Consider the following 27,971-nt stretch of genomic DNA (forward strand, 5'->3'; position numbering starts at 1 on the left):
CTCCGTAATCTAATTTAATTTTAAATCTGAGTTATTCTCTTCTTATTCTTAATTTTTTATTAGTGATATGATTTCTTCTTGGTATTGCCTTGTTCTCCTTTTCCAATTGTGGACTAGACATTGGATAATATAACTTTTTTCCTAATTTTGCTTTGCATACATTAGACGTTTCAATATTATTCATCTTTTCTATATCAAGATTTATTCTTGGAATTATTCTGTAAATTGATTAAAATATTTTAAAAATTGAATTTCAGAAATAAAGATAAAGGTGATAATTTATCCATTTATCTTTATGAAGTAGCATGTCTTTAACTATTTCCTCCAGTAGTTTTTGTTAGGTATTTCCTGTTGTTCCTATCGGGCTTGAACAGAATAATGTAGCATTTAGAAAGAAAAATACAGCCAAGGAGTCCAGCACTAGAGGCCAAGATAGCAAATATCTCCACTGCCACCATGTACTTGCCCTTGGTGCTCAAGTAGGTTGCGATGAAGGAGATCCAGACATTGCAGAACAACAGCATGCTGAAGGTGATGTACTTGGCCTCATTGAAACTATCGGGGAGATTTCTTGCTAGAAAAGCTACGATGAAGCTGATACCAGCCAGAAATCCCAGGTATCCCAGTACACAATAAAATGCAATTACAGATCCTTCATTACATTCAATTAATATCGTTCCACTTTCTGAGTGCATGTTAAGATACAGCAGTGGGGGAGCAATGAACAACCAGGCAAGACACAGAACAGTTTGAATAAGGGAACAGGAAAGGACTATAGAAACTGAGACCTTGGAACCCATCCACTTCCGGAGCTTGCTTCCGGGCTTGGTGGCATGAAAGGCTGTGACCACAGTGATGGTTTTTGAAAGGATGGAGGAGAGAGAAATGGCAAAAATGATCCCAAAGACAATCTGTCGGAGGATGCAGGTAACCTTGTTTGGACGTCCGATGAATATTAAAGAGCAGAGGAAGCAGAGCATGAGGGAAATGAGGAGAATGTAACTGAGGTCCCGGTTGTTGGCTCTCACTAAGGGAGTGTCTCGGTAATTAATAAAGATTCCCAGGATGACGGCAGTGATCAGAAAGAAGAAAATGATGATGGAAGTCAAAGCTATCCCCAGAGGCTCTTCATAGGACAGGAAGGTTATCACTTTTGCGATGCAAGTGTCTCTTTTTTGACTGGGCCATTGGTCTTCAGGGCACTTCCAACAGGTGTCGCCATCTAAGAATGAAGAATATTGTCTACGTATCTCATAAATAGTATCAGAGGCGTAGCCAGACTCAGTATTTTAGATGGGTTGAGTGATAGTTTGGCTGGGCCCTTCCACACGCAAGTGACCCCCACCACACTACAACCACCACAACAATATCTTCCCAGAAGTAATTTTAAAAATACTGATTTTTTTTTCACCTACCTCACATCTCCTCCCTTTCCTCCGCGGCATCCCGGCATCTGTGCTGCTGTCTCTGAACCCAGTCCTTCCCCGGTGTACTATACAGGCATCCTCAGTGCCTGCAGTGATTCGTTTTCACTGCTTGCGTCAACCCCGCAGGCTTCCATCTGCTGCATTCTACCAGACAGGAAACAGGCAATGATGTCAGCTAGGGTGGGACCCTGCAGGGCCGACGCAAGCAGCAAGAATGAATCGCTGCAGGTGCTGAGGATGCCTGTATGGTACAGCGGGGAGGGACAGGGTTCAGAGATAGGAGCGTAGATGCCAGGATGCCAGGGGGGAGAGAGCAGTGTGGTGCCACCGCTGGGTGGCCTGAGCCAAGAATGGGGTGGGCCTGTGCCCACCTAGGCCCACCTGTAGCTAAGCCACTGAATAGCATTAGTTTTTTGACACTGAAAATAGTTCTTTTATATTATGGATAATTTTACACTGTAGCAACAGTCTTCAGAATGGGCATTGTGTTGATATCTTATGTCCCTTGAAAAGTAGTGTGGGCCTTTCTGGTTAAATCACACTGAACACTTTAGAAGAAGATATTCAGCCACATTTAACAGGGTAATGGAGCTGAATATTCTTTCTGGCAAATGCCACAGTGTCCCTGGAGAGCTGGCGTGATCAGGATACAGATTTGGGCAACCGCAGAAGATATTCCATGTCAGTGCCCATGTGGAGGGGCATTTTTGATATGATGTCTAAGTCCGATTTTGGACGTTTTGCACAAAACGTCCAAAATCCAAATAGGAAAGACGGTCATTTTCAAACAAGGAAAACGTCTCTTTTTTTTTTTTTTTTTTTTCAAAAATACTGTTTTGAACAAGGTTTTGTGATTTGGACGTTTTGTTTTTTTGGTCCATTTTTGGGACCCTCCCCCCCCCCCCCCCCAACAAAACGAATAGGTGCAAAACTTAGAGATTCATGTCATTGGGATGTAGGAGGAACTAGCATTTTTAGTAGACTGGTCCCCCAGACATCCCAGGAAAGCAATGGGGCACCCTAGAGGGCACTTCTGTGCACTTCATAAAAATGCTCCCAGGTACACATCTCACCTTTGCTCCTTTATCTTGTCCCCTGAACCCTCCAAAACCCACTGTCCCCCACTACAATAGCCCTCATTGGTGAAGGGGGCACCTATATGTGGGTACAGTAGGGTTTTGGTGACCTTGGGAGGGGTCACAGTTTCCACCACAAGTGTGACAGGTAGAGGGAGATAGGAACCTGGGTCCCCCACTGTGTACTGCACTGACCACTACTCCACTCCAGGGACCTGCATGTTGCTCTAATAGACCTGACTTTAACATCTGCAGCTCTCATAGAGGCTGGTAAGTCATATTTTTATTCATATTTTGGGGGTGGGGGGGTGAGGGGGTCAGTGATCACTGGGGGGTATTGGGGGTTACCCTAGATTCCCTCCAGTGGTCATTTAGGGCACCTTTTTTGCCTTGTTCATTCTGAAAACAGGTCTAGACCAAAACGTCTTGGTTTTAGTCCCGGACTTTTTTGTTTTGTTCCATTATGGCTGGAAAACATCCAAGTGTTAGGCACGCCCTAATTCCGCCTTCCAAACGCCCCTGAAATGCCCCCTTGTGATTTGAATGCACTTCTGATGGACTTCATAGAAAAACATCTAAAAATAGGTTTTGAAAATACTGATTTGGATGTTTTTGTGAAAAAATGTCCAAATGCTGCTTTAGGCCACTTTTTAGACATTTTTCTCTTTCAAAAATGAGCCCTATAGTTAATTTGGACCACAGAAAATGCACTGAAAATCAGGGATGGGCTGCCATTCGCAAAGACAGACGAAATGTCAATGACATGCTCCATTAGTTTTGGAATTGATGGAGTCTGCTATGCTTGGCCATCTAGTGAGGACAGGGACCATAACTGACATTTTCCCTTATTCTCTAAAGAAAAAAAAAGTGTCAATCAAACTGTGGATGAATCTTGGTCTCTACAGATTTTCACCCTTGCCTAATTCACAGAGCAGGGACCACCATGAAGCATCTACAGCCTTGTGCTGCCCACACGTTCTATGATATCACCCAGTACTATGAGAGTAGGGATAGGATCACACTTTCACTGTCTACACATGTTTTACAGTTGATCTCCGATTGTGTCTTGCTTGTCACCACAGAGGTCTGCATTGCATATCAAATCTTACACTAGTAAGTGCAGATTTTATGACCCCTGAGGCAAGCATTTGTGCCGAAACACAGATATGTGTCAGTTCCTTTTTGATCTAGCTTGTTATTTTCTGGTGGACATTCTCAACGATCGGACTGACATTGTTTGATTTCATTGAGTCACTGAGTGGATATAACAAACGTCATTATATTTATGGATTTTTATTAAAACATTTTGGTGTTTTTACCTCTAGCATCTCTTCCTCTTTTGTGGAAACCCATGGACTTATCCCTCCTCTCATAGTACTGTTTGATACTTTGCATAGGGTGTTTACCTCCTTTTTCTGTTGTTTTGGTTTTGCCCATGATGACACTCACCAGTTTGGTTGGAGACCTCTCCCTCTGCACAGGGAATACAGTCATAGCAGCAGACGGGCTCTCCTTCTCTGGTTAATTTCCGGTAACCAGGACGGCAACTTGGGCTGCATCTGGACTGCGGAAGTGTCTGAAGAATAAGGAAACAAGTTATATAACTTTATTTGACAGATGTTATTTATTAAATTCAGCATTCCTTTACTGACCACTAATTCAAAAGTTTTGTTTGTAAATCAAACTTACCATGGAGAGATCAGTTTAAAGGATTTAGATACCTAACTGTACCTCAGTCAGATTTTCTGAAAATATTCCTTTCTGGAGCTGCTAATTGTCATGATTAATTTTAATTTTTAAAGTAGGAGTTTCTTAGGGAATCTTTTAGGTAGATAACTTAAATTTTCAGTTTTCAATGTTTAAAGTTTAAAATTGGCTAAGTTTAAATACACAAACAACAGCCAGAACTTTGGTTGACATTATCAATACCTAAATCTATCTACATTTTCAATCTTAACCTTGTCAGCGCACTTGTGGCTGGAAAATCACATCTGGTAGGGTTGAACACAAGGAAAACAGTTTTGGCTATTTTTGGTTCAGTTTGGTCTTTTTTTTTTTAAAGATTTTCAGAACTTTCTTTTGGTTCATATTAAACATTTGTGTTAATAAGTTTCTTAACATAATTCAGAACATTTTAACATACACAAATTGACTTTATTTGAGAAAATTCAATGGTTAACTTGTATTTTTAAATTTTTATTGAGTTATAATAAGAGTAAATAATTCAAAATACAAAAAGAAAATGCAGGAATATTAAAACATTAAGCAATAAACATAATAATTTCTATAAGACTACTGGATATACAAGTGTTGTACATATTATATAATCTAAGTTTTGTACCTGGGGCAATTGAGGGTTAAATGACTTGCCCAAGGTGCTGCAGTGGGAATTGAACCCAGGTCAACAGAATCAAAACCCACTGCACTAGCCATTAGGCTACTCCTCCACCAACAGTAGATGCATGAAAAAAAAGAGGAGAAAATCAAAAACAAAAGGCTCAAATTAAAACCAAGGAACAAAAGAACTCCATATTACTACTACTACTACTTGAACATGAAGAGACAGTCCCTGCTCGACAGAGCTTACAATCTAATTAGGTCAGACAAACAGGACAAATAAGGGATAAGGACAAAGGGTAGCAAGATTCCGGAATCCGAAGGAGTAGCAAGATTCCGGAACCCAAAGAATAGCAAGATTCCGGAATCCCAGAGACTACTACTACTACTACTTATCATTTCTAAAGCGCTACTAGATGTACACAGCGCTGTACACTTGAACATGAAGAGACAGGCCCTGCTACCATGACTACTGATCAAAAAGGAAAGGTAACAAAAGGCTCCTTTTACTAAACGACTTGGGCTTACCGCTCACTATACAGGAAGTACCTGGGCTCCCGCAGCCTGGCAGTACTTTCCACCCCTAGAGCACCGTAATTTCTGGCGCCACAAAAATGTATTTTGTAGCGCTGGAGTGTACCCGGTGGTAATCGGGCAGTGCTGAGCGCTGCCGGGTTCTGCTGGGTCAGGGGTAGGCAACTCCGGTCCTCGAGAGCCGCAGGCAGGTCAGGTTTTCAGGATATCCACAATTTGCATACCATGGAGGCAGTGCTTGCAAATCTATCTCCTGCATATTCATTGTGGATATCCTGAAAACCTGACCTGCCTGCGGCTCTCGAGGACCAGAGTTGCCTACTCCCAGTGGCGTACCAAGGGGGGGCGGTGGGGGCGGTCCGCCCTGGGTGCATGCCGCTGGGGGGGGGGGGTGCCGCGCGCAGGTCAGCGTCATTCGTTTCCATGCTCCCTCTGCCCCGGAACAGGAAGTAACCTGTTCCGGGGCAGAGGGAGCATGGAAACGAACGACGCTGACCGGCGCGCGGCAACCCCCCAGCGGCGTGCACCCGGGGGGGGGCTCTTTCGCCAGGGTGGGGGGGTGTCCTTTCACCGGGGGGGGTCGCGCTGCATGGGGGGGCGCTGCACCGGGGGGGGGGCGGGGCACATCGGCGATCCGCCCCGGGTGTCAGCACCCCTAGGAACGCCACTGCCTACCCCTGTGCTGGATTAAAGCGGAAGCCCTTATCACCCCCTCAATGGGTGGCGGTAAGGGCTCCCCCTGAAATAGCCAAGTGGCAAGTGCTTTACTTGCCGCACGGCGATTTCCTGCAGGAAGACGAGACTTCCCTTTTACCAGTTGCGGTAAAAGAGATCCTCGACGTGTGTGTAAAACATGCACTGACGCCAGTGCTGGCCCCCTTTTGCCGCAGCTTGGTAAAAGGGGCCCGAAGAAAGGTAGTCATCAACAGCATTCCAAATTCTTGTTTATGATGTGATACATATAACTTTTCAAATTTGTAGACTTGAAGTACAGACTGCCACCAAAAATGCACGTTCAAGAAGGCATTATTTTTCCAACTGGTCAATACACTCTTATGGCCAGATTCTACATATGGTACCTAAAACATCCGTGTAGATTTATGCGTATTCTATAAGATTTAGGCGTGGTTTAAAGAATATGCTTAGTGATTTCTATGTATAAATTCTGATAATTGCCAAATAGTGCTCATTATTGCTTGTTAAGTGCTGTTAAAAACGTCGATTGGCATGTTATGCCAATTAAGTTATGTGCGTATTTCCACGTGAAAATCTAGGCACCATATATAAAATCTGGCTTTTAACGGCTATAGAAAGAAGCATGTCAAACAGTTTTACTTGAGGAGGAGTGAGATCGCTCTGTAGTAGTACAGAGCCAAAAAAGATGATCGCAGGCAACAGTTCGTCTGTGATAAAAAGAATTTTACCAATAATAGTCCAAATCTTTTTCCAAAAATGATGAGTTAATGAACAGTAAGAGAGAAAATGCAAAAGTGTGCCACATGGTTGAGCACAGAACCAGGATTTGTTGGAAATCATTAATCCAGCTAGATGCATTTTTTTTAAGAGTCGAAATAGTTCTGTGGTGCAGTGGTGTTCCTAGGGGTGCTGACACCCGGGGCGGATCGCCAATGCGCCCCGCCCCCTGGGTGCAGCGCCCCCCGGAACAGCGCAACCCCCCACGGCGAAATAACCCCCGGGTGCAGCGCGACCCCCCCTGGCGAAAGAACCCCCCTGGGTGCACGCCGCTGGGGGGGGGGGGTGCCGCGCGCCTGTCGGCTCTTCGTTTCCATGCTCCCTCTGCCCCGGAACAGGAAGTAACCTGTTCCGGGGCAGAGAGAGCATGAAAACGAAGAGCCGACAGGCGCGTGGTACCCCCCCAGCGGCGTGCACCTGGGGCGCACCGCCCCCCCCCTTGGTACGCCACTGCTGTGGTGTAGGAAAAAGAAGAATTGTATAAAACTGTCTGAAGATAGAAGTCTACTGGTTTTAACCCAAAAATCATTCCATTGTTGTAAGGTTAAAGAAACTACAAAATCCTTTTCCCTATACAGAGTGTAGACCAGAATTCAGTGTAGAAGTTTCTGGAACAAAAACTTGTATAAGTGGGAGGCAATATGTCCTGAGGTGAAAAGAAGTTGAGTGAAATCAAAAATGGAAGACTTGTGATTGACCTTATGTAGAGAAGAGTGACTGTCAATACAATATTCCAACTAACATACATCGCCTTGAGTGAATTCCTTCAAAAAGGCGGTAAATAAATCCTAATAAAAAAAATAAAATAACAATAATAACCTGTCAGTGGCCATTTCTGGCCAGTTAAATAGCTATGAATATTGGGGGAAGGAGCGTACATTCAGGCTCTACACATGTGCATATACGCACACATTTATTTATTAGGAGTTATTTACCATCTTGTTGGAGAAATTCACCCAAGGAGGTCTACTACTACTACTACTACTACTATTTAGCATTTCTATAGCGCTACAAGACATACGCAGCGCTGCACAAACATAGAAGAAAGTCAGTCCCTGCTCAAAGAGCTTACAATCTAATAGACAAAAAATAAAGTAAGCAAATCAAATCAATTAATGTGTATGGGAAGGAGGAGAGGAGGGTAGGTGGAGGCGAGTGGTTACGAGTCAAAAGCAATGTTAAAGAGGTGGGCTTTCAGTCTAGATTTAAAAGTGGCCAAGGATGGGGCAAGACGTAGGGGCTCAGGAAGTTTATTCCAGGCGTAGGGTGCTGCGAGACAGAAGGCGCGAAGTCTGGAGTTGGCAGTAGTGGAGAAGGGAACAGATAAGAAGGATTTATCCATGGAGCGGAGTGCACGGGAACGGGTGTAGGGAAGGACGACTGTGGAGAGATACTGGGGAGCAGCAGAGTGAGTACATTTATAGGTTAGTAGAAGAAGTTTGAACAGGATGCGAAAACGGATAGGGAGCCAGTGAAGCGACTTGAGGAGAGGGGTAGTATGAGTAAAGCGACCCTGGCGGAAGACAAGACGGGCAGCAGAGTTTTGAACCGATTGGCGAGGGGAGAGGTGACTAAGTGGGAGGCCAGCAAGAAGCAGATTGCAGTAGTCTAAACGAGAGGTGACAATCTGAAAATTCTAGGTACAATCACAGACAAACGTTCAATATGTGACACTGAAGTTTCCTCAGCAATCACAAAATCCCTCAGGTCTCCCTGGAAACTAAAAAGGATCAGACCCTATTTCTCATCAGAAACATTCAGACTATTGGTACAATCATTAACACTATCCTAATTCGATTATTGGAATGCCATATATGCTAGCTGTAAGGAGCACCCGTTGAAAAAACTGCAAACAGCTCAAAACACTGCAGCCAAGTTCAAACACAAAATCTCTCGCTTTGAAAGTGCCTCCCCTTCACCAATCAAACCACACTGGCCTCCCAGCAAAGCGAGGATCACCCTCAAACTATGCACCTCCATCCCTCAAATCCCAAATGGCACAGCTCCAGACCACATGGCACCATCAACAAACCTACCTCAAAGAAACACCAAACATGAGGCAAGAAACCATCTCAGACTACACCTCCCAAACTGCAAAAAGGTGATCCACAAAATAATATGTGAACACAGGCCTGTGAACATCAATAATCTACCTTCTACTCTTCCCTTACAATGCACAGCTCTTCAACAGCACATATTTTACAGGGGGACACCCATAGTGGTGGACTCTGGGCAGAACATGGGTGGGGCAACATGTGCATATCTTTTATCTCCTGAATCTAGATAAAAATATTTACTTGTGGCTTATGTAAGTTTCATCATATTTTAGTGGAACTTGATTCTCACCTCAGTGAAGTCACTTTCCCACACGATGGCCTTCTCGTCAACAGTGAAATCCTGTCCCAGAGGAGCATAAGGGTTATAACTACCAATAATTTCATTCCTCTGTATCCCATTAGGTAGATAGACAATATTTATGATATCGTATCCAACGGTGAGGTCTCCATTCTCATCAAAAGATACATCTTCACCAAGACCGTTCTTAAAGTGGACGTTCTTCAGATAATGATGAAGCTAAAGAATGAAAAGGTACATTTTCAATACTGTCAAGTTACCCTTGTAATTTCAAGTATACATAAAAGCAAAACAATTTTCCTTTTTTAAGTTATTTCATCTCTCCTTTTCACTGTTCAATTCTCAATCTCTCTCTTTTGCTACTGCATTGACCACAGCTTTACATCTTCCTCACCCCAGCCCTCCCATTCCCCATCACTCTCTCTCCTCATCCAGTGTCTCACTAGCTTCCATTCTCTGTCTTCCTGCATGCCACATGTCCAGCATCTCCCCTCTCTTCTGTTCCCCCGTCCAGAAGTTTTGCTTCTTTTCCCCACCACTTCCTGTAGCCTAGTATCTTTCTTTCTCTATCCCATCATAGTCCAATATGACCCATTGCCTTCCATCTCCCCTACTTCATATCCCAGATTTGTTTTCCTCTTCCCTTCTCCTGCTGTATAAACATTTCCCTTTCCCTTCCTGCAAGGTGTCCATTCTTCCTTTCTGCCAGGACCAAGAACACCTTCTGTTTCCTCCTCCACGCCCCTACCTTGGTTGTCCAGTGGCACTTCACCTGAGTGGGAGTCTTCCAAATGAATTGCTGCTAGTGTGTGTGTGTGTGGGGGGGGGGGGGGGGGGGCTTCAATATTGTGGTTTCAGTCACTAGGGCCAGGCATTTTCCCTGGAGACCTGCAGAGCTTGCCCCTCAGTGGTAGGATTGTAGGTGAAGGCCTCCCACTCAGCTTAGAGGTTACAGTAATCTCACCCTCCCTATACCATCAGATCTCGCATCTCATCCCCTTCTATTTGCTTTCCCCTGCCAGGCCTAACCTCTCCCCTTGTTGCTGTCTCTGCCACTGCCAAACCACCTCCACTAGGCCTAAAGAGGAAGCTAAACTACATGTTTGCACCTTTGAGCACATGAACATTCTCAAGGTATCAGATCATTGTGACTTAGAGGGGCGATTCTACAACAGGGCACCTAGTGGGAAGCTATTATATAAGGGAATGTAAGCACTATCTTTACAGGCTGGGTATGTGCATAGGTGCAAAAACTTAGCCAGGAGTAGAATTGGGTATAAATGGTCACACTTACTTGTGGGAGATACCCACGTAATTTACAATATTCTATAAATTATACTGATCACTGTGTGCCATATCTAGCCCCTGAGAGTGTACGTAAGTATTGCCATACTGGGATAGACAAAGAGGGGCATAATCGAACGGGGCGCCCAAGTTTTCCTGAGGGCGTCCTAGCAGGACGTCCCGGCGAACGGGCGGGGAAACCCGTATTATCGAAACAAGATGGGCGACCATCTTTCGTTTTGATAATATGGTCGGGGACGCCCAAATCTCAACATTTAGGTTGACATTAGAGATGGTCGACCTAAATATTGAGATGGTCAACCTTAGAGATGGTCGTCCCCAGTTTTCGGCAATAATGGAAACCAAGGACGCCCATCTCAAAAACGACCAAATCCAACTCATTTGCTCATGGGAGGAGCCAGCATTCATAGTGTACTGGTCCCCCTGACATGCCAGGACACCAACCGGGCACCCTTCCCTCATGATCCCTTAGCGATTCGGAAAGGAACGGGCATGCATGAAGGAAATTGTATGCAAATGAGCTGCTCACTGTTAGCTCATTTGCACATGATTTCCTTTCTAAGGAGGGGAAGCCAATGCAGAGCAGCCAAGCATTATGCGTGGCTGCTCTGCGAATGCCAAAGACAGCTTTATACACACAGACAAGCTGTGTGTATAATAGCCGTCTACAACTTTAAATAAATTGCCATCTACAACCTTAGAAAAATACAAGTACAGGTGAAAACATCCAAGTACTCTTCAGAGATGTCTTTTTTTTTTTAGAGTATTGGTGAAGGACTTCCTTTGCTATGCCTCCATCCCTTTGACGGCAGTTGAGGATGTCCAAAATGTGGATGTTTCTGTGAGAAGGATGTCCATGCCTTTGCTATGCCTCTGATATCCCCTTTATTTATTTGGATTTTGGATCACAAGTAGGAACAGTGGGATTTGAACAGTCCACCTCTGGATTGCAAGACCAGTGCTATAACCACTAGGCCACTCCTCCACTCCACTCCCTTGAAATTTGGCTGTCCCTGTGGGGGGGGGGGGGGGGGGGGAGGCAGTTCAGGATGTCCAAAATGTTTGAAAGAAGGACGTCCATTCCTTCTCTATGCCTCTGCTGACTCACACATAACTCCCCCCCCCCCCCCAATGGACCTGCATACTGCTGCGATGGACCTGAGTATGACATTTTAGGCTGGCAAAAAAAGTTTTTAAAGTTGTTTTTTTGAGGGGTGGGAGGTGGTTACTGACCACTGGGGGAGTCAGGGGAGGTCATCCCCGATTCCCTCCGGTGGTCATATGGTCAGTTCGGGCACCTTTTTGAGGCTTGGTCGTAACAAAAAATGGACCAAGTAAAGTCGCCCACACGCTCGTCAGGGACACCCTTCTTTTTTCCCATTATCACTCGAGGACGCCCATCTGTTAGGCACGCCCCAGTCCTGCCTCGCTATGCCTCCGACACGCCCCCGGGAACTTTGGTCGTCCACGCGATGGGAAGCAGTTGGGGGCACCCAAAATCGGCTTTCGATTATGCCGATTTGGGTGACCCTGAGAGAAGGATACCCATCTCCCGATTTGTGTCGAAAGATGGGCGCCCTTCTCTTTCGAAAATAAGCCTGTGAAGGTCAATCAAGCCCAGCATCCTGTTTCCAACAGAGGCCAATCCAGGTCACAAGTACCTGGCAAGATCCCCAAAAAAGTACATTACATTTTATGCTGCTTATCTAAGCAGTGGATTTTCCCCAAGTCCATTTTAATAATGGTCTATGGACTTTTTCTTTAGGAAGCCATCCAAACCTTTTGTAAACCCAGGTAAGCTAACCACTTTTACTACATTCTCTGGCAACGAATTCCAGAGTTTAATTACATGTAGAGTGAAGAAAAATTTTCTCTGATTCTTTTTAAATTTAGTACTTTGTAGCTTCATTGTGTGCCCCCTAGTCCTAGTATTTTTTGAAAGAGTAAACAAGCAATTCACATCTACCCCTTCCACTCCATTCATTATTTTATAGACCTTGTTAATATGTGTCACAACGTGAGACCCCTCCACTGGAATAGTGGTGGGTTGAGTTCTATAGCCTAGGCTGCTGAAAAGCACTGACTAGGCCTGAAAAATCTGAAAATCTGATGATGGCCTTGTAGCTGAGCGCCTGCGGAAGCAGGGCCGCTTGGTAAGCCTTATTGGAATCTAGTGTGACATTCAAAAGCAGTGTAAGGGCCAAGATGGAGGAATTAATGGCAAAAATTGTAAGGAGTTTGGTTCAGAAAATGGAGTCTGCTGTTGTTAAGATGGCATCCAGGATCATGAGATATTAATACTATTCTCTCTATATTAGGAAAGATGTTTACAATTCAGGAAATGAGTTATGAAGAAATAGGTGAAAGGAGGGGGAAAGGAGGGAGAAGATGGGCACCTGATCTGCGGTTAGGCAAACTGTCAGAAAGTATGATTCACAGATGAAAAAAAAATGTGTCCCCATTGAAGTGAATGGACAGCAGATGCTTTATAAGGTCTGCAAATCTGGGCGGAGATTGGAATTTTCCCCAACTCTACCCAGAGGGCAGAACTACGGCCGGTCAACCTGAGAATCTGACTGATGAGTGTGCCAGATTGAAGTGCCAATTGGTGAGAATAAAGATTATCTCTATCTCTTGCTTTCCTAGTCTGTGCCTCAGTTTCTTGATTGTCTGTCTGTTTCTTGGAACATTCTTGCACAGGTGGGGTTCACATGGGTGGGGTGTCTTTTACCCCTCAGTACACTATGTGGGAAAATAGATGGCCAAAGATCCACCTAGACACCAGAAATCAGAAAGCCGAGGTCCTGGGTCTTAGATTTAAATTGAGCCTTCTGACACCCCCTCTATACCTCCGTGTTAAAATGCGGTCCTCTGAAACCCACCCTTCCTCCCCATGGGCAGGGGTTCCCCGGAGGCTTAGAGAGGGGTAATTAAAACAACCTCTATCGTATTTCCCCTCAGCTACCTTTTCTCTAAGCTGAAGAGCCCTAGCCGCTTTAGCCTTTCCTTATAGGGAAGTCATCCCATCCCCTTTATCATTTTCTTTGCCTTTCTCTATACCTTTTCTAATTCTAGTATATCTTTATTGAGATGCGGCGACCAGAATTGAACACAATATTCGAGGTGCAATCACACCATGGAGCAATACAAAGGCATTATAACATTCTCATTTTTGTTTTCCATTCCTTTCCTAATAATACCTAACATTCTATTTGCTTTCTTAGCTGCTGCTGCACAATGAGCAGAGGGTTTGAACATATCATTAATGATGACGCCTAGATCCCTTTCCTGGTCGGTGACTCCTAATGTGGAACCTTGCATGACGTAGCTATAATTCGGGTTCCTCTTTCCCACATGCATCACTTTGAACTTGCTCACATTAAACGTCATCTGCCATTTAGACACCCGGTCTCCCAGGCTCGTAAGGTCCTCTTGTAATTTTTCACAATCCTTTTGCGATTTAACAACTTTGAATAACTTTGTGTCGTCAGCAAATTTAATTATCTCGCTAGTTACTCCCATCTCTAGATCATTTATAAATATGTTAAAAAACCACGGTCCCAGCATAGAGCCCTGTGGAACCCCACTATCTACCCTTCTCCATTGAGAATACTAACCATTTAACCCTACTCTCTGTTTTCTATCCTTTAACCAGTTTTTAATCCACAGTAGAACACTACCTCCTATCCCATGACTCTCTAATTTCTTCTGGAGTCTTTCATGAGGTACTGTGTCAAATGCCTTTGGAAAATCCAGAAACACAATATCGACCGGCTCACCTTTATCCACATATTTGTTCACCTCTTCAAAGAAATGTAATAGATTGGTGAGGCAAGATTTCCCTTCACTAAATATAAGTACATAAACACCACAATACTGGGAGAAGACCAAGGGTCCATCAAGCCCAGCATCCCGTCTTCGACAGCGGCCAATCCAGGCTTCAATAATGTTCAATGGACTTTTCCCTCAGGAATCTGTCCAAACCCCTTTTAAATTCCGTAAGGCCAGCTGCTGTCACTACATTTTCCGGCAACAAATTCTAGAGTTTAACTACACGCTGAGTAAAGAAAAACTTTCTCCTATTTGCTTTAAATCTACCATATTCTAGCTTCATCTTGTGTCCCCTGGTTTTATTGTTGCTTGAAAGTGTAAACAAACGCTTTACATCTGTCCGCTCTACTCCACTCATTATCTTGTAGACTTCTATCATATCACCCCTCAGCTGCCTTTTCTCTAAGCTGAAGTGCACTAACCATCTCAGCCTTTCCTCATAGGGAAGTCGTTCCATTCCTTTTATCATTTTCGTCGCCCTTCTCTGCACCTTCTCTAATTCCTTTATATCTTTTTTGAGATGCGGCGATCAGAAATGGACACAATATTCGAGGTGCAGTCGCACCATGGAGCGATACAACGGCATTATAACATCCTCGTGTTTGTTTTCCATCCCTTTCCTAATAATACTCAACATTCTGTGCACTTTCTTAGCCGCCGCAGCACACTGAGCAGAAGTTTTTAACGTCTTATCAACGATGACTCCCAGATCCCTTTCTAGGTCTGTGACTCCTAACGCGGAACTTTGCATGACATAGCTGTAATTCGGGTTCCTCTTACCCATATGCATCACTTTGCACTTGTCAACATTGAACTTCATCTGCCACTTGCATGCCCAATCTCCCAGTCTCGCGAGGTCCTCCTGTAATCTTTCACACTCATCCTGCAACTTGACGACCCTGAATAACTTTGTGTCATCTGCGAATTTAATTACCTCACTAGTTACTCCCATCTCTAGGTGTTAAAAAGCAGCGGTCCCAGCACAGACCCCTGTGGGACCCCACTAACTACCCTTCTCCACTGAGAATACTGACCATTCAACCCTTCTCTTTGCTTCCTATCTTTCAACCAGTCCTTAATCCATAGTAATACCCTACCTCCGATCCCATTCCTCAGGAGTCTTTCATGAGGCACTTTGTCAAAAACCTTTTGAAAATCCAGATACACAATATCCACCGACTCCCCATTGTCCACGTGTTTGTTCACCCCCTCAAAAAAATGCAGTAGACTGGTGAGGCAAGACTTCCCTTCACTAAATCCGTGCTGACTTTGTCTCATCAGCCCATGTTTTTGTATGTGCTCTGTAATTTTATTCTTACTAATTGTCAGGCCTCAAGGCAGAACCTGGATTTGTGAGTCCTTGGACCACTGCCGAGGAGCGGCAGTGGCAGGCAAAACCACCCCGACACCGGAGACGAGGTAGAGCAGGACTGGAACTCCGGACTGGAGTTGCAACTGAGGCGAGCAAGCTGGAACAGGCAGATCTTCACCTGCGCTTGACCACCGTTCCCCAGGAGTTGAGCCCCTGGGTGCAGGTGGCCAGCAGGACTTGCAGGACTAGGCAGGAACTGGATACCCACAGGAGACACACAGGGTCTTGGATTCACCAGGAAGGTTAGGCAGAATACTAGACTAGGACTCAGATGGACAATACAACACTAGGTAGAAAGCAGACAGGGTCAAGAACGAGGACTGAATGCTGCAACGCAGCCACTAGGCAAGCAACACAGAGAGGCTAAACAGACTGGGCGTACATAAAGGGTGAGCAGAAGCAGAGGTTAGGATATACATACAAGCTTGGCAGAGGTAGGGTCCAGGATATACATACAAGCGTGGCAGAGATAGGGTTCAGGATATAAATACAAGCTTGGCAGAGGAAGGACAGAAGCTCCGGTAGCTAGCCAACACAGACAGAGAACAGAGCAATGGCTGAAGCTACAGTAGCTACAAACACAGGCAGGGAGCAAAGCAATGGCTGAAGCTTCAGTAGCTACAAACACAGGCAGGGAGCCAAGCAATGGCTGAAGCTTCAGTAACTACAAACACAGACAGGAAGCCAAGCAATGGCTGATAGGTGATAGGGAAGAAGCTGGAAACTACAGGCCGGTAAGCCTCACTTCGATTATTGGAAAAGTAATGGAAGCAATGCTGAAGGAAAAGATAGTGAATTTCCTGGAAGAAAATGAGTTGCAAGATCCGAGACAACATGGTTTTACCAAAGGGAAATCGTGCCAAACGAATCTCATTGAATTCTTTGATTGGGTGACCGGAGAATTGAACCGTGGACGTGCTATAGACGCAATCTACTTAGATTTCAGCAAGGCTTTTGACATGGTTCCCCACAGGAGGCTCTTAAATAAATTGGATGGGCTGAAGATAGGACCCAAAGTGGTGAACTGGATTAGGAACTGGTTGACGGACAGGCGCCAGAGGGTGGTGGTGAATGGAGTTCGCTCGGAGGAGGGAAAGGTGAGTAGTGGAGTGCCTCAGGGTTCGGTGCTGGGGCCGATTCTGTTCAATATATTTGTGAGTGACATTGCCGAAGGGTTAGAAGGTAAAGTTTGCCTATTTGCGGATGATACTAAGATTTGTAACACAGTGGACACCCTGGAGGGAGTGGAAAACATGAAAAAGGATCTGAAAAAGCTAGAAGAATGGTCTAAGGTTTGGCAATTAAAATTCAATGCGAAGAAATGCAAAGTGATGCACTTAGGGAGTAGAAATCCAAGAGAGGCGTATGTGTTAGGCGGTGAGAGTCTGCTAGGTACGGATGGGGAGAGGGATCTTGGGGTGATACTATCTGAGGATCTGAAGGCGATGAAACAGTGTGACAAGGCAGTGGCTGTAGCTAGAAGGTTACTAGGCTGTATAGAGAGAGGTGTGACCAACAGAAGAAAAGAGGTGTTGATGCCCCTGTACAAGTCGTTGGTGAGGCCCCACCTGGAGTATTGTGTTCAGTTTTGGAGGCCGTATCTTGCTAAGGATGTAAAAAGAATTGAAGCGGTGCAAAGAAAAGCTACGAGGATGGTATGGGATTTGCGTTACAAGACGTATGAGGAGAGACTTGCGGACCTGAACATGTATACCCTGGAGGAAAGGAGGAACAGGGGTGATATGATACAGATGTTCAAATATTTGAAAGGTATTAATCCGCAAACGAACCTTTTCCGGAGATGGGAAGGCGGTAGAACGAGAGGGCATGAAATGAGATTGAAGGGGGGCAGACTCAAGAAGAATGTCAGGAAGTATTTTTTCACGGAGAGGGTGGTGGATGCTTGGAATGCCCTCCCGCGGGAGGTGGTGGAGATGAAAACGGTAACGGAATTCAAACATGCGTGGGATAAACATAAAGGAATCCTTAGCCTAGCCTAGAATTGGTGGCAGAGCTGGTGGTTGGGAGGCGGGACTAGTGCTGGGCAGACTTATATGGTCTGTGCCAGGGCTGGTGGTTGGGCGGCAGGGATAGTGCTGGGCAGACTTATACGGTCTGTGCCAGAGCCGGTGGTGGGTGGCAGGGATAGTGCTGGGCAGACTTATACGGTCTGTGCCAGAGCTGGTGGTTGGGAGGCGGGGTTGGTGGTTGGGAGGCGGGGATAGTGCTGGGCAGACTTATACGGTCTGTGCCAGAGCCGGTGGTGGGTGGCAGGGATAATGCTGGGCAGACTTATACGGTCTGTGCCAGAGCTGGTGGTTGGGAGGTGGGGTTGGTGGTTGGGAGGCGGGGATAGGGCTGGCCAGACTTATACGGTCTGTGCACTGAAGAGGACAGTACAAATAAAAAAAGTAGCACATATGAATTTATCTTCTTGGGCAGACTGGATGGACCGTGCAGGTCTTTTTCTGCAGTCATCTACTATGTTACTATGTTACTATGTTACTATGTTACTATGTAACTACAAACACAGACAGGGAGCAAAGCAAAGGCTGAAGCTTCAGTAGCTACAAACACAGACAGGGAGCCAAGCAATGGCTGAAGCTTCAGTAGCTACAAACACAGACAGAGAACAAGACAACAGAAGAACTGGAAGCCCACAGACACAACAAGCAGAAGGGCAAGAGCCCAAAGCAAGGTTAAGTAATAGTGCAACAGCACACCGGCTAACCCGACAACCTTTTGGCAATGCCAAGGTCTTGAATGCCAGAACACCACTTCCTTATCAAGGTCCTGACTGATGATGTCATAACTACTGGACTCAGGCAGGAAGCATACTGAGGCACAGAGAGACCTAACACACACAGGTGCAGGCTAGTGGAGCAATTAGAGCCACACTGGAAGCAACCAGCACACAGAAACAGAGCCAACTCAGGCAACCCACACAGGTGCAGTATAGTGGAGCAGCTAGAGCCATGCTCGAAGCAGCCAGCACACAGAGACAGAGCCAACTCAGGAAGAGCAGACAGAAACCAGCTCAGACACTGCCCACTGGAATTAAGGTGAGTTGGAGATGGATCACGACCACAGTCGTGACAGTACGTCCCCCTCAAGGCTCCCATGTCCCCACAGGAGCTGCCGGTCTCCAAAGGAAATTCAGGTCTCCATGGGTGGCAATGGTGAAATCTACGAAAGGACTTCAAAACATGACCATGGTTAGCTGGGCAGGAACTAGAACAGGAATCAAGAACTGACCCGGGACTGGAACCCGGACTGGGATCAGGACGGAAACCAGGACTGGAACTCGCCTCCCAGCTGGAGCTGCAACTCAAAATGGGTTCAACATCTTGACTGGAACTGGAACTGGGTTCAGCATCTTGGCTGAAACGGGAACTTGGAGTAGACTCAGCAACCTGATTGGAACCAGAACTCGGCATGGACTCAGCAGCTTGGCTGGAACTGGAACTCGGCATGGACTCAGCAGCCCGGCTGGAACTGGAACTCGGCATGGACTCAGCAGCTTGGCTGGAGCTAGCACTCGGCTTGGATTCCGCAGCTTGGCTGAAACTGTGACTCGGCTTAGGCTGAGCATCTAGGCTGGAACTGGGACTCGGCTCAGGCTCAGCATCTAGGCTGGCACTGTGACTCGGTCTGGACTCAACATCTGGGCCAGAACTGGAACTCGATCCAGACTCAACATCTTGGCTGGATTCGGCACTTGGTGGGGACTCAGCATCTTGGCTGGGCTCGGCACTCGGCGTAAACTCAGCATCTCGGCTGGCACTGGAACTCGGAGCAGACTCAGCATCTCGGCTGGCACTGGAACTTGGAGTGGGCTCAGCATCTCGGATGGACTCGGCACTCGGCGTAGTCTCATCAGCTCAGCTGGACTCAGCACTTGGCATAGCCTCAGCATTTCAGCTGGCACTGGGAGTGGTCTCAGCATCTTGGCTGGAACTGCAACTCGGCTTAGACCCAGCAGCTTGACTGAAGCTGGAACTCGGCTTGGAGTCAACCTGAAGTGCCACTCGGACAAGCATCCGAGGTTTGACTGAAAGCGCCACTTGTACTGGAATCGGAGGCTCAGTTTGAAGCACTACTCGGACTGGAATCAGAGGCTCAGTTCGAAGCGCCACTCGGACTGGAATCGGAGGCTCAGTTAGAAGTGCCACTCGGACTGTAATCAGAGGCTTAAGAGGAAGTGCCACTTGGACTGGAATCGGAGGCTCAGTTAGAAGCGCCACTCAGACTAGACTCAGAGACTTGACTGGAAGCGCCCCTTGTGCTGGAATCGGAGGCTCGGTTAGAAGCGCCACTTGAACTGGACTCAGAGGCTTATGTGGAAGCGCCACTTGGACTGGAATCGGAGGCTCGGTTAGGGGCGCCACTTGGACAGGACTAAGAGCTTGGCTGGAACTGGAACTTGGCATGAAATCAACCTCTGGGCTGGAACTGGAACTCGAAGCGAACTGAGCATCTTGGCGGGAACTGGAACCCGGAGCGCACTCAGTATCTTGGCTGGAGCTGGAACTCCAAACAGGAGCTGAACTGCAACTGGAACTCAGACTGCTCCGAAAAAACTGCTGATGAGCCCAGAGCTTGGGAATTCTAAGACGCCTTCTTTCAGCGTTGGCTTCAGGAGTAATCCGCAGGGCTGGATCCGAGAGAAGTTTGCGGCGATACTCAGAGTGTGATAGAAGGATCAATAGCAGAGACTAGGTTGGTCTGGGACCCAAGCCACCTGACACGCTTTCTCTCAGCTGCAGCTTCAGGAGTATTCTTCAAAGCTGGATGAAAAAAAAGTTTGTCACGGTACTCCTGGAGCGTCATAAAAGAATCAAGAGCAAAAATTGGGTTGGAGCTGAGATCTCAACCGAAACCAGGAGCTGCACTGGGGTTGGGACCCGGATTGCCAACAGGGGAAAAAGACATGGACAGGAAGCCTAGCTGGACGGATGATTTTGCCAGTCTCACGGCCTTTGCATTCTGTCAGGTCCTCAAGGCAGAATCTGGATTCGTGAGCCCTTGGACCACTGCCGAGGAGCGGCAGTGGCAGGCAAAACCACCCCGACACCGGAGACGAGGTAAAGCAGGACTGGAACTCTGGACTGGAGTTGCAACTGAGGCGAGCAAGCTGGAACAGGCAGATCTTCACCTGCGCTTGAACACCGTTCCCCAGGAGTTGAGCCCCTGGGTGCAGGCGGCTGGCAGGACTTGCAGGACTGGGCAGGAACTGGATACCCACAGGAGACACACAGGGTCTTGGATTCACCAGGAAGGCTAGGCAGAATACTAGACTAGGACTCAGACAGACAATACAACACTAGATAGAAAGCAGACAGGGTCAAGAACAAGGACTGAAAGCTGCAATGCAGCCACTAGGCAAGCAACACAGAGAGGCTAAACAGACTGGGCGTACATAAAGGGTGAGCAGAAGCAGAGGTTAGGATATACATACAAGCTTGGGAGAGGAAGAGGTCCAGAATATACATACAAGCGTGGCAGAGGTAGGATCTAGGATATACATACAAGCGTGGCAGAGGTAGGGTTCAGGATATACACACAAGCTTGGCAGAGGTAGGGTTCAGGATATACATACAAACTTGGCAGAGACAGGGTCCAGGATATATACACAAGTTTGGAAGAGGTAGGGTTCAGGATATATATACAAGCTTGGCAGAGCAAGGACAGAAGCTCCGGTAGCTAGCCAACACAGACAGAGAACAGAGCAATGGCTGAAGCTACAGTAGCTACAAACACAGGCAGGGAGCAAAGCAATGGCTGAAGCTTCAGTAGCTACAAACACAGACAGAGAACAAGACAACAGAAGGACTGGAAGTCCACAGACACAACAAGCAGAAGGGCATGAGCCCAAAGCAAGGTTAAGTAATAGTGCAACAGCACACCGGCTAACCTGACGACCTTTTGGCAATGCAAAAGCCCTGAATGCCAGAACACCACTTCCTTATCAAGGTGCTGACTGATGATGTCATAACTACTGAACTCAGGCAGGAAGCATACTGAGGCACAGAGAGACCTAACACACACAGGTGCAGGATAGTGGAGCAATTAGAGCTACGCTGAAAGCAGCCAGCACACAGAGACAGAGCCAACTCAGGCAACCCATACAGATGCAGTATAGGCTGAAGCTTCAGTAGCTACAAACACAGACATGGAGCAAAGCAAAGGCTGAAGCTTCAGTAGCTACAAACACAGACAGAGAACAAGACAACAGAAGGACTGGAAGTCCACAGACACAACAAGCAGAAGGGCAAGAGCCCAAAGCAAGGTTAAGTAATAGTGCAACAGCACACCGGCTAACCTGATGACCTTTTGGCAATGCAAAGGCCCTGAATGCTAGAACACCACTTCCTTATCAAGGTCCTGACTGATGATGTCATAACTACTGGACTCAGGCAGGAAGCATACTGAGGCACAGAGAGACCTAACACACACAGGTGCAGGATAGTGGAGCAATTAGAGCCATGCTCGAAGCAGCCAGCACACAGAGACAGAGCCAACTCAGGAAGAGCAGACAGAAACCAGCTCAGATGCTGCCCACTGGAATTAAGGTGAGTCGGAGATGGATCACGACCACAGTCATGACAATAATAGCCTCTACCATTTTGCCCGGTACCAACGTCAGACTCACCAGTCTATAATTTCCTGGCTCTCCTCTGGAACCTTTTAAAAAAATCGGAGTAACATTACCTACCCTCCAGTCTTCCGGTACCACACTTGATTTTAGGGATAGATTGCATATTACTAACAGTAGCTCTACAAGTTCATTTTTCAGTTCTATTAATACTCTGGGATGAATACCATCAGGTCCTAGTGATCTACTACTCTTCAGTTTGCAGAACTGACCTATTACATCCTCCAAGTTTACAGAGAATTCTTCTAGTTTCTCCGACTCGCCTGCTTCAAATACGCTTTCCGGCACCGGTGTCTCTCCCAAATCCTCCTAGGTGAAGACCGAAGCAAAGAATTCATTTAATTTCTCCGCTACGGCTTTGTCTTCCCTGATCGCCCCTTTAACACCTTTTTCATCTAGCGGCCCAACCGATTCTTTAGCCGGCTTCCTGCTTTTAATGTATCTAAAAAATTTTTTACCATGTATTTTCGCTTCTAACACTAACTTTTTTTCAAAGTCCTTTTTGCCCTCCTTATCTCTGCTTTGCATTTGGCTTGGCATTCCTTGTGTTTTATCTTGTTACTTTCAGTTGGTTCTCTTCTCCACTTTCTGAAGGATTGTTTTTTTGGCTCTAATGACTTCCTTTACCTTACTGTTTAACCACGCCGGCTGATGTTTGGTCTTTTTTCCCCTTTTTCTAATACGCAGAATATATTTGTCCTGTATCTCTAGGATGGTGTTTTTAAATAGCATCCATGCCTGATGTAAGTTTTTTACCCTTGAGCTGCTCCTTTCAGTCTTTTTTTCACCGTTTTTCTCATTTTGTCGTAATCGCCTTTTCTAAAGTTAAACGCTAGTGTATTTGAATTCCTAAGTTCACTTACTTCAATGCCAATATCAAAACTGATCATATTATGATCACTGTTGTCAAGTGGCCCTCGCACCGTTACCCCCTGCACCAGATCATGAGCTCCAGTAATGACTAAGCCTAGTATTTTTCCTTCTCTTGTGGGCTCCTGAACCAGTTGTTCCATGAAGCTATCCTTGATTTCATCAAGAAATTTCACCTCCCTAGCATGTACCGATGTTACATTAACCCAGTCTATATCTGGATAATTGAAATCACCCATTAATATTACATTGCTCATTTTATTCGCTTCCTTAATTTCCTTTGACATTGCTGTGTCCATCTGCTCGTCCTGGCCAGGTGGACGGTAGTACACTCCTATCACCATCCTTTTCCCCCTTTCCCGTGGAATTTCAATCCACAAGATTCCAATAGGGGTTTTGTCTCCTGCAATATTTGCAGCCTATCTGAGTCAAGGTTCTCATTTACATACAGTGCTACCCCTCCTCCAATCCTATCCACCCTATCACTACGATAGAATTTGTAGCCCGGTATGACTGTGTCCCATTGGTTATCTTCCTTCCACCAGGTCTCAGAGATGCCAATAATATCCAAATTTTCATTTTGTGCAATGTACTCCAGCTCTCCCATCTTATGTCTCAGGCTCCTGGCATTTGCGTATAGACATTTCAATGCATGTTTGTTGTTCCGTTTTATATTACGTTTAATACATGGCATTATTAATATGTTATCTTTTGTCTGGTAATTATTAATTTTATTTAAGGCCATCTAATCTACTATGATTTCTTTGACATCCTTACTTACAAGTAACCTTTTCTTCCCTGTCTGGGTGATATCCTCAAAAGGTACCTTATCCTGAACCATGCGCTTTTGAGCAACTGTCGGCCTTCCCCCTGTTTCTAGTTTAAAAGCTGCTCTATTTCCTTTTTAAAAGTTGACACCAGCAGCCTGGTCCCACCCTGGTTAAGGTGAAGCCCATCAGATCGGAATAAGCTCTCCCTTCCCCAGAATGCTGACCAGTTCCTGACAAATCCAAAACCCTCCTCCCCACACCATCGTCTCATCCATGCGTTGAGACTCCGGATCTCTGCCTGTCGCTTGGGCCCTGCGCGTGGAACAGGTAGTATTTCAGAAAATGCTACCCTAGAGGATCTGGATTTGAGTTTCCTTCCTAAATGCCTAAATTTAGCTTCCAGAACCTCTCTCCCACATTTTCCTACGTCATTGGTACCCACATGTACCAAGATGGCCGGCTCCTCCCCAGCACTACCTAAAATCTTGTCTAGGTGCTGCGTAAGGTCCGCCACCTTCGCACCAGGCGGGCAAGTCACCAGGCGATCCTCACGTCCACCAGCCACCCAGCTATCTACATGCCTAATGATTGAGTCGCCAACTACAACAGCGGTCCTATCTTTTCCCCTGTGGGCTGTAATCAGAGACATATCCTTGGTGCGAGAGGATAATGCATCCTCTGGTAGGCAGGTCCTGGCTACAGGAGTACTTCCTATTTCACCATGGCAATGCTCTCCTTCTAGGAGACCTCTCTCCTCCGAAGTAGAACAGGGGCTACCTACCTACATCCCTGTAGGTCTCATCTATGTACTGCTCTATCTCCCTCATCTCTATCAAGTCTTGTACTCTAGCCTCGAGAGAACGGACCTGCTTTCTGAGAGCTAGGAGCTCTTTACACCGGGCACACACATATGACTTCACACCAACTGGGAGATAATCATACATGTGGCACTCAATGCAAAAGACTGGGTAGCATCCCTCCCGCTGCTGGACTGCTGACTCCATCTTAGTGTTTTTAAGTTTTCAATCTTATAAGAGTAGCTATAGTATTAAGAATATTAGTAAGATATAAGTATTCTGTAGTTTATATAGGATATTATATTATCCCTATTGTGTTATCTGCTTAAATGGTAATTAATGGTAATGTATAGTAATGTAAGACCACTCCTAGCTTATTAGCCTAATTACAGTACCTGCTATAAATGTAGAGTTATCCCAGGGGAGGGTGGGGGGGAAAACCAAACCAGATCCTGCAGTGCCTGCTAGACTCTATCTGTTATGCAAATAAAATGGCTTATGTCACTCGGTAGAGAAAAACACTGTTCCAGAGAGCACATTTTACACAATTTCAGCACAAAGAATAGGAAATCACCAGCACAGCAATACAATACAATTTAAAGAAAAACCTTCTATCCCCAAATTGTAAAACTAGCAATTTTAGATTACGGAATAGGATAGACCCACAGCAAAAGAAAGAACAGGTTTTTTTTTTCTCTTAAAGTTTGTTTTAGATAAGGTATATACTCAAACAGTTATAGAAGAAAAGTTTTAGGACTCTGGCAACCTCAGTCCGTCAAACAGTTTAGTAAGAAAAGTTTCAGATCACAGGCAGACTCTGCTACCAATCCAAACTAGCTCTAAGAATCCCACAGGTTCAAGGTAAGTGAAGCTCGGTCACTTACCACCTGGATGTACACTAATCGCCCCTCCTCCTCTAGCTGCTAGCCTCTATCTGTTATGCAAATGAAATGGCTTATTTCACTCAGTAGAGAAAAACACAGTTCCAGAGAGCACCATGTTGGCTTTGTCTCATTAATCCATGCTTTTGAATATGCTCTGTAATTTTCTTCTTTATAATAGTCTCTACCATTTTGCTTGGCACCTTGTGCTACTACTGAAAAAGGTGTGAGTAAAATCTAAATAAGTATAAGCTCCAATAGGTGTCTCCACAGCACTCTGTCTTCTCCTCCTCTCATGAAGGTTTCCCTTCCACACTGTGCTAGTCTATTACTTTGATCAGTTCTCTAACAAAGGATGTTACCTTCCAGGGCAAATAATCCAAAAATCTCCTCTCTCTACTCCACATAGTGACATTTCCAAAACCAGATGTGATCATGTCATGCAGTGCATGTGCCAGGGCGTACACAGCATTGTACACGCTATAGCTGCTCCCCAAGTACTTGGTGCCACAGTGTGGTGGAAACTTCAAAGTTTTGTTCGTATTGCAAGATCTTCTGATGCTATTTTGGCACTGGCTGTCACACAGGCTCGTCCACCATGACCATACATAGAAATCACTAGGAAGAAGAGTATAATTCACCTCACGAAGAAATCTTGAAAAACTTGGAATATTCTTCTTTGCGACTGTAAACACCAAGGTGTTGTTCTTTATATTCCAGTTCAATGGATAACTTGAGTCAAAGTCCTGCTCATGTTTGGTGATCCAGACCTTTTTAGCTATATGTGCATAATCTCTGTTCCCAAATACATTCCAGATGAAATCTCTACTACAATAGAGAATGATCACACTAGTTGATGACGTTTGGATTCTTTCATTAAGTTTGGAAAAATCAGTTGGCTTGACTTTGTTATTGACAATTTCTACGAATTCAATGCAGCCTCCATTCTGCTCAATCCCTTCTTTTAGGATTTGGACAGCACTAAGGCTCTCATCTTCATAAGATGCAATGATACCAACCCAACTCCAGCTAAAATGTTTCAGTAATTTGACTATCCCGGCGCAGAGATGTAGCTCACTGGGAGCAGTTCGGTAAAAATAAGGAAACTTAACAGTGTTGCTCATCAGAAGATTCTGTGAGGTGAAACTGATCTGTTGAGAAAAGGACAATAAAGCATTATAATCTCTATCACTGAGTCATAGCACTTAAAATCTCACTTAACATATTTAAAACAGTATTACACAGGGAAGGACTTTCGTTTGCTGTAGTGTGGCCTCCTTGTGCAGATAATCCCAATGATTCTATAAAGTTTGGCCCAAGTTGGGTGTCGATACCAGAGCAATGCGGAAACTAATTAATTAGGTGCCAACAACTAATTAATGGAGTTAATTGGCAAGAATTATGAATTACGCATGCATCTGTCCTACACTCTAGTCTATAAAACTTCCATAACGCACAATTCACAAAGGGGTGTGACCATGGGAGTTGTATGGGTGAGTCAGTGGCATTTCCAGAAATTAGGCGCAACGTTTTACATGGATTTCTGTGCTCAGCTGCCATCAGCCGAGCACTGGGATGTACACCAGTTTTCGAAAAGCATAAATCATTGTGACAAATTTGGATATCGGAATGCGCTCTAAGTGCTTGGCATGGGGAACCTTCTATGGAATACTAGTTTAGCATAGATCTTTCCATTTACTGAATTCTGTCCAGTATGGAATTCAGAATGTAACTCCTCCCTTTTTAGAGCTGCCTAGGCAATCGCCTAGACAAAGCCAGGAAGGTGGGAGAAAGGGAACATAAAGAAATTGTTTGGTAGGACCAGGGCTGTGGCCAACCTTAAGGGCTGAAGGGCTGGGCAAGCAGGGCATCGAACTTCCATTCACACAAAAATGCAGACCACACAATGAAGTAAATGAATCGGACTGTCAAGCACAGGAATATTGAAAAAAACAAACAAACAAAGTCCATTGAAGCACCAACCTATGTACAGTGAACAGCCATCTCTCTTGCTCACACTTTTAAATATTAAAGCTACTCAGGGTAGGCCGATGATATTCTGATAGCTATTAGCACAGTTTAATAAAATTTCACACTTGAAAAAGCAGGTGATCACAAACGTGAACAGATATCTTTGCTGCTGTAGCATGGTACAATAAAAGATGTAACTCTTATTTTCTTAAAATTTCTTCCACGCTGTCAGAGATGTATTGTCCCCGGTTCCAAACACAAGCTTTTGGTGGCAAGTCAGAGATTAAATCTTATTCAGGGGAGCATAATAGTGCCAT

The 27,971-nt window shown here is 45.4% G+C and overlaps 1 protein-coding gene across 1 annotated transcript; it reads right to left on the reverse strand.

Moving 5' to 3' along the window:
* Positions 1-311: 311 nt before the first annotated feature.
* LOC115464738 (vomeronasal type-2 receptor 116-like) lies at positions 312-26,807 on the reverse strand. Its single transcript, XM_030195093.1, has 4 exons — positions 26,046-26,807; positions 9,194-9,421; positions 3,953-4,079; positions 312-1,222 (listed from the first exon to the last, which is right to left on the reverse strand). Exons 1-4 carry the CDS (start codon positions 26,805-26,807, stop codon positions 312-314), a joined length of 2,028 nt encoding a protein of 675 aa, XP_030050953.1.
* Positions 26,808-27,971: the final 1,164 nt, after the last annotated feature.

This window comes from Microcaecilia unicolor, chromosome 3 (assembly GCF_901765095.1).
Source record: "Microcaecilia unicolor chromosome 3, aMicUni1.1, whole genome shotgun sequence".
Classification (NCBI taxonomy): domain Eukaryota; kingdom Metazoa; phylum Chordata; class Amphibia; order Gymnophiona; family Siphonopidae; genus Microcaecilia; species Microcaecilia unicolor.

Coding starts and splice junctions, on each gene's coding strand:
- LOC115464738 (XM_030195093.1), bottom strand. CDS start 26,807: ATGAGCAACACTGTTAAGTTTCCTTATTTTTACCGAACTGCTCCCAGT. Junction 4,080..9,193: donor GGGAAAGTGACTTCACTGAG/GTGAGAATCAAG, acceptor CTTATTCTTCAG/ACACTTCCGCAGTCCAGATG. Junction 1,223..3,952: donor AGAGGTCTCCAACCAAACTG/GTGAGTGTCATC, acceptor CTTCATTCTTAG/ATGGCGACACCTGTTGGAAG.